This window comes from Gopherus evgoodei, chromosome 9, assembly GCF_007399415.2.
Source record: "Gopherus evgoodei ecotype Sinaloan lineage chromosome 9, rGopEvg1_v1.p, whole genome shotgun sequence".
Lineage (NCBI taxonomy): Eukaryota > Metazoa > Chordata > Testudines > Testudinidae > Gopherus > Gopherus evgoodei.
The window spans coordinates 67743845-67749844 of record NC_044330.1 but is presented as its reverse complement, the minus strand read 5'-3'; the positions used below and the strand labels follow the sequence as shown (position 1 = coordinate 67749844).

Genomic DNA, 6000 nt, shown 5'->3' with positions numbered 1-6000 from the left:
GTGGATGTGGTCCACTCCCAATAACTGATGACCCTCTCTTGGTATTGACACCTCCTCATCAGTTATTGGGAGTGGACCACATCCACCCTGACTGAATTGTCCTTGTCATCGCTGGTTCTCCATTTGTACTGTAACTCCCTTCTCTTCATGTGCTAGTATACCTATGCCTGTATGTGTAATTTTCACTCCACGCCTCTGAAGTGGGGTTTTTACCCATCAAAGCTTATGCCCAAATAAATTTGTTAATCTTTCAGGTGCCCCCGGGCTCCTCGTTTTGGTGGCTACAAAGAGGGCTACCCTTCTGAAACCCGATCTGACAGGCTGGGCTTAGAGCCCTGCCCTGGGGAGGAGCCCGACTATTCAGCAAGGCGCTGTCGGAGAGAGTAGGCTGCGGAAATGATTCACTAGTGTTTTTAGCAGCCCTGGGCCCCGCCCTAGAGCTGCTGTTAGCTGAGGTAAGTGTGTGTTGCTCTATGTACACTTTAGATTAGGATCCGCTGTTGGCGGTTTGACACCTTCCTGCCCCGGCTGCCAACTGTTTGCTGGGCGTGTCTTGAACTTTCGGTTTCACGCTTAGTCCGGCCACCCCGTCCTGAGCTGGGACTTCGCACGCCTGATAGGATCTTTTATGCCCAGCCCCGCCCCTGGCATAGGGCCAGCGCTGGGAAGAGGGTTATGAGGAAGGTTTCTTTGGTGCTTTTCTTCTCCTGCCCCCGGCCGTGCAGGAGACCCGCGCTTCCCTCTGCAGGGCCGAGCCTCCGGCCCTTTCACACAATGATCTGTCTGTCCCCGCGACCCTTCGGCGGGTTCCCACTCACGGCACGGGGTGCACCCGCTCCTTGGCAGGCGCAGGCAGCTTACGGGGGTGGCCAGCACTGGGCAGTCAGACGCAAAAATCACAGCTTCCCTTCTCCCCGCAACACAGCCAGCCGCGCAGCCTGCGAGAGGCCCCATGTTAGGGTGTGCGCAGCTTCCTGGACTCTCCGGTTGACGCGGCTCGGAGTAAGAGCCAGGCTTGGAGCAGAGGGGTGCACCAGGGAGAGTGGATAGAAGAAGCCTTTAGCTGCAGAAGGCGCGCCAGGGGAAGGGAAATGTTTTCAGTTAAACCGGGGACAGGCCAGGGAGACGTGTCTGCAAAGCATTCTCTTCCCCTGGGACCCCGCACCTGGTTCTCTCAAGCCTCTTGGGGAATACACTGGGAAATTATTGCTTTATATTCCTGTTTTCTCTCCCAATACTGAATGGCAACACCCTTTGCTGCCGTGCCCTGCCCTCCCCCCCTCCGCCAGGAGTCACAGACTGCTATGAAGCTGGACCCACATAAAGCATGTTCAGAAGGGTACTGAAATGTGACGCTCACTACCTACTGAGTGGCATCACAAGTTATAACCGAAGAACCAAAGCTGTCTTGGCATCTTTTTCATTGTTAACAGGATTCCACTGCACCTCTGAATCAAGGAGTGCAGTAGGGAATACTGTGACTAACAATGAATGTGTATTGAGTTCTGATCACAAATATTATGGTAGCCCCCAAAGGCTTTGATTGGGGCTGGATCCCATTGTGCTAGGCACCATGCAGTTATCATAGTCTCTTACCTTGAAGAGTCTACATCCTGCAAAGGTCTGTGTGAGTAACTTTACTCACATGAGCAGCCCAACTGGAAGTTAATAGCACTAAGTGAGTAAGGTTAGTGGGGTGCATGTGTCTGCAGGATTCAGCCTTGAGACAAAATGCAACAAGTGAGTATATCAACAAAGAATGAGGGAAGTGGGGGAGATAAATGATAACATGGTTCCTGAGGTTCAGTTGGGCATGTCAACACATGAAAATTATTCTAGGATAAGGTAAGTTTTAAACTTAAAGCATTCCAGTGTAGCTCCATGTGTAGATGAGCCGTTATTAGTGATGTGCTGCTGCCTCATTCCTTAAAAAACAAAAGCCAAAATAGCACTTCTGCCATTTCTAAATACTTGAAAACACTAAAACTAGGCTGGATAAAGCACTAGAAAACTTCCTGCTGTGGCCCCTAGGGAACAAACTATAGGTGACCTAGCAGGTGTCTTTCATGTGCTGATACATAAGTTAAAGAACAAACATTTGTAACCAAGAACAAAAACATTGGGTGTCCAATACAAACATGTTAAGTACCTCTGGTTAATTGATTTCCAGACAGGAGTCAGTACTTCCGAATTTTCATCCTGCGGGTAAACTTAGTTCCGGAGGTGTTGTGTCTTCCCCATTGGTCTGCATACTGATCTTCAGCTAAGTACTTAGCTGAAGTAAACTAGTGTTGCTTCAATGGAGCTGCAACAGTTTTACCCAAGCTAAGGATCTGGCTTCATGTCACAATTGCTGCTACTTTTTGTGTGTCATTATACTTTGGTTTCTTGGGTAAGATGATTTTCTTGGAGACTTGCCTTTACCTTGGTAAAATGAGCTTAAGAAACCAAAGCAGACAGTAGCCTCTAGATCAGAATATTCAAACAATAAGTAGGAGAGAAGGACTTTTCAGCAATTGAGTTAGATCTCTTGTAGTGTCCCTGCCCTAGTCTAGCCTTTTACTGATGTGGATGAGTATTTAAGGCCCAGATCCTCAAAGATATCAATCAATGACAGTTCAACACCTTAAAATCTTTGAGGATGTGGGGGTAAACCATCTCCTGTATATTACAGAAGAATAGAATTGTGTTGCTTTCTTGGAAGTTACTGTGCTTTCTTTAATGTTTGGGTTCCAGTTTTAAAGTCTCTAGGTGGTTAAACAGTTTTCCTTTCACAGATGCTGATCTGTTTCTTCTTGGACACCCTGGGTAAAGGCTGTGCATTCGTTGCAGGTAATGTGCCTTTGAGCTAGGCTCAGTCTGGAAGCAGCTCCAGTGAGTTTTGAACAATATTTTTAAAAAGAACAGGAGTACTTGTGGCACCTTAGAGACTAACAAATTTATTTCAGCATAAGCTTTCGTGGGCTACAGCTCACTTCTTCGGAGGCATAGAGTGGAGCACACAGACTGGAGATATTTATACATACAGAGAACATGAAAAGGTGGAAGTACCCATACCAACTGTAAGAGTCCAATCAATTGAGATGAGCTATGTCATGGTATAATTCCCCACTCTGAACCTTAGCGTCCAAAAGATGGGGTACCAGCATGAATTCCTCTAAGCTCAATTACCAGCTTAGTACTTGTAGCGCTGCCACCAACCAGGAATTCCAGTGCCTGGTACATTCTGGTCCCCCGAAAACCTTGCCTGGGGACCCCCAAGACCCAGACCCTCTGGATCTTAACACAAGGAAAGTAAACCCTTTCCCTCACTGTTGCCTCTCCCAGGCTGCCCCTCCCTGGGTTACCCTGGAAGATTACCATGATTCAAACTCCTTGAATCTTTAAACAGAGAGGAAAATTCACCTTCCCCCCTCCTTCACTCTCCCCCTCCCAGACTCTCCCTGAGAGAGAAAGTAATCCTAACACAGAGAGAAATTAACTTTTCTTGCCCCCTTCCCTCCTTTCTCCCCACCAAGTCCCTGGTGAATCCAGATCCTGTCCCCTGGGGTCTCACCAGAGTAAAAAAACAATCAGGTTCTTAAACAAGAAAAGCTTTTAATTAAAAAAAGAAAAAACAGTAAAAGTTATCTTTTTACATTTAAGATGGAATATGTTACAGGGTCTTTCAGATATAGACACTGGGAATACCCTCCTAGCCTAAGTATACAAGTACAAATTAAAATCCTTTTAGCAAAATACAGATTTGAACTCCTTCCAGCCAAATACACATTTGAACTCCTCCCAACCAAATACACATTTGCAAATAAAGAAAACAAACATAAGCCTAACTCACCTTATTTACCTCGTACTCACTATTCTGACCTTATAAGAGCCTGTATCGGAGAGATCGGAGAGAAACCTGGTTGCATGTCTGGTCCCTCTGAGCCCCTAGAGTGAACAACCAAAAAACTAACAGCACACACACAAACTTCCCTCCCTCAAGATTTGAAAGTATCCTGTCCCCTGATTGGTCCTCTGGTCAGGTGACAGCCAGGCTCACTGAACTTGTTAACCCTTTACAGTCAAAAGAGATATAACGTACTTCTGTTCTATTAACTCCTACTATCTGTTTATGGCAAGCTATCATCAGCAGGAAAAAAAAAAAACCTTTGAAGTGATAATCGAGATGACCCATAGAAGGTGTGAGGAGAACTTAGCATAGGGAAATAGGTTCAATTAGTGTAATGACCCAACCATTCCCAGTCTCTGTTTAAACCTAAGTTAATTGTATCTAATTTGCATATTAATTCGAGTTCAGCAGTCTCTCTTTGGAGTCTATTTTTGAAGTTTTTTTGTTGCAAAATTGCCACCTTCAAGTCTGTCACTGAGTGGTTAGAGAGGTTGAAGTGTTCTCCCACAGTTCTTTGAATGTTATGATTCCTGATGTCAGATTTGTGTCCATTTATTTTTTTGCGTAGAGACTGTCCGATTTGGTCAATGTACATGGCAGAGGGGCATTGCTGGCACATGATGGCATATATCATGTTGGTAGGTGTGCAGGTGATTAGGACCTAATCACATCAGCCACGCCATCAGGGGCTTGTTCACCTGCACATCAACCACTGTGGGGAGTTTCTGTACTAAACATTTTTATTATTATAATTAATTTTTACATAAGAATGGTCATACTGGGTCAGACCAATGGTCCATATAGCCCAGTATCCTGTCATCCGACAGTGGTCAAGGCCGGGTGCTTCAGAGGGAATGAACAGAACAGGAATCATCAAATGATCCATCCCGTTGCCCATTCCCAGCTTCTGGCAAACAGACTAGGGACACTCAGAGCATGGTGTTGCATCCCTCCCAATCCTGGCTAATAGCCACTGATTGACCTATTCCCCAGGAATTTATCTAGTTCTTTTTTTAATCCTGTTATAGTTTTCGTCTTCACAGCATCCCCTGACAAAGAGTTCCACGGATTGACTTTAGGTTGTGTGAAGAAGTACTTCCTTTTGTTTTTTTAAAACTTGCTGTCTATTAATTTCATTGGCTGACTGCTAGTTCTTGTGTTATGTGAAGGATTAAATACCATTTCCTTATTCATTTTCTTCACACCAGTCAAGATTTTATAGACCTCTATCATATCCCCCATTAGTCCTCTCTTTTCTAAGCTGAAAATTCCCGGTCATTTTAATTTCTCCTCCTGTTTCATACCCCTAATCATTTTAGTTGCCCATCTCTGTACCTTTTTCATTTCCAATATATCTCTTTTGGGGTGGGGTGCATACAATATTCAAGGTATACTCATACTATGGATTTATATAGAGGCAGTGTGATATTTTCTGTCTTATTATCTGTCCCTTAATGATTCCCAACATTGCTTTTGTGACTGCTGCTGCACATTGAGCGGATGTTTTCAGAGAACTATCTACAATGACTCCAAGATCTCTTTCTTGAGTGTTAACAGCTAATTCAGACTCCTTCATTTTGTATGTATAATTGAAATTGTTTTCCAATGTGCATTATTTTGCATTTATCAACACTGAATTTCATCTGCCATTTTGTTGCCCAGTCACCCAGTTTTGTGAGATCCCTTTGTAACTCTTTGCAGTTTGCCTGGGGCTTAACTATCTTGAATAGTTTTGTATCATCCAAAAATTTTGCCACCTCAATGTTTACCCATTTTCCCAGATCATTTATGAATATATTGAACAGTACAGGTCCCAGTACAGACCCCTCAGGAATACCACTATTTATCTCTCTCCATTCTGAAAACTGATAATTTATTCCTACCCTTTGTTTCCTATCTTTTAACCAGTTACTGATCCATGAGAGGACTTCTCTTTTATTCCATGATGGCTTACTTTTCAAAAGTCAATTTAAATTAAATATTTTTTTTTAAAAAATTATATGTTTTTAGAAATCTAGACCTGTTATGTGTTTTGGTGTAACTTGCATTATCCTTATATTAAATTTGCATTATCCTAACAAAACATTTACTTTATTCATATCTCTTTT

The 6000-nt window shown here is 43.6% G+C and overlaps 1 protein-coding gene across 1 annotated transcript in view; it reads left to right on the top strand.

The window, feature by feature from the left end:
- Window positions 1-367: 367 nt before the first annotated feature.
- Window positions 368-6000, top strand: part of LOC115657961 — a 32938-nt gene continuing 27305 nt past the window's right edge. The window contains exons 1-2 of the mRNA XM_030576346.1: window positions 368-455; window positions 2778-2832. Of these exons, the coding sequence (XP_030432206.1) occupies window positions 2778-2832 (55 nt within the window). The 5' untranslated portion in view covers window positions 368-455. The remainder of the gene's footprint in view (window positions 456-2777; window positions 2833-6000) is intronic.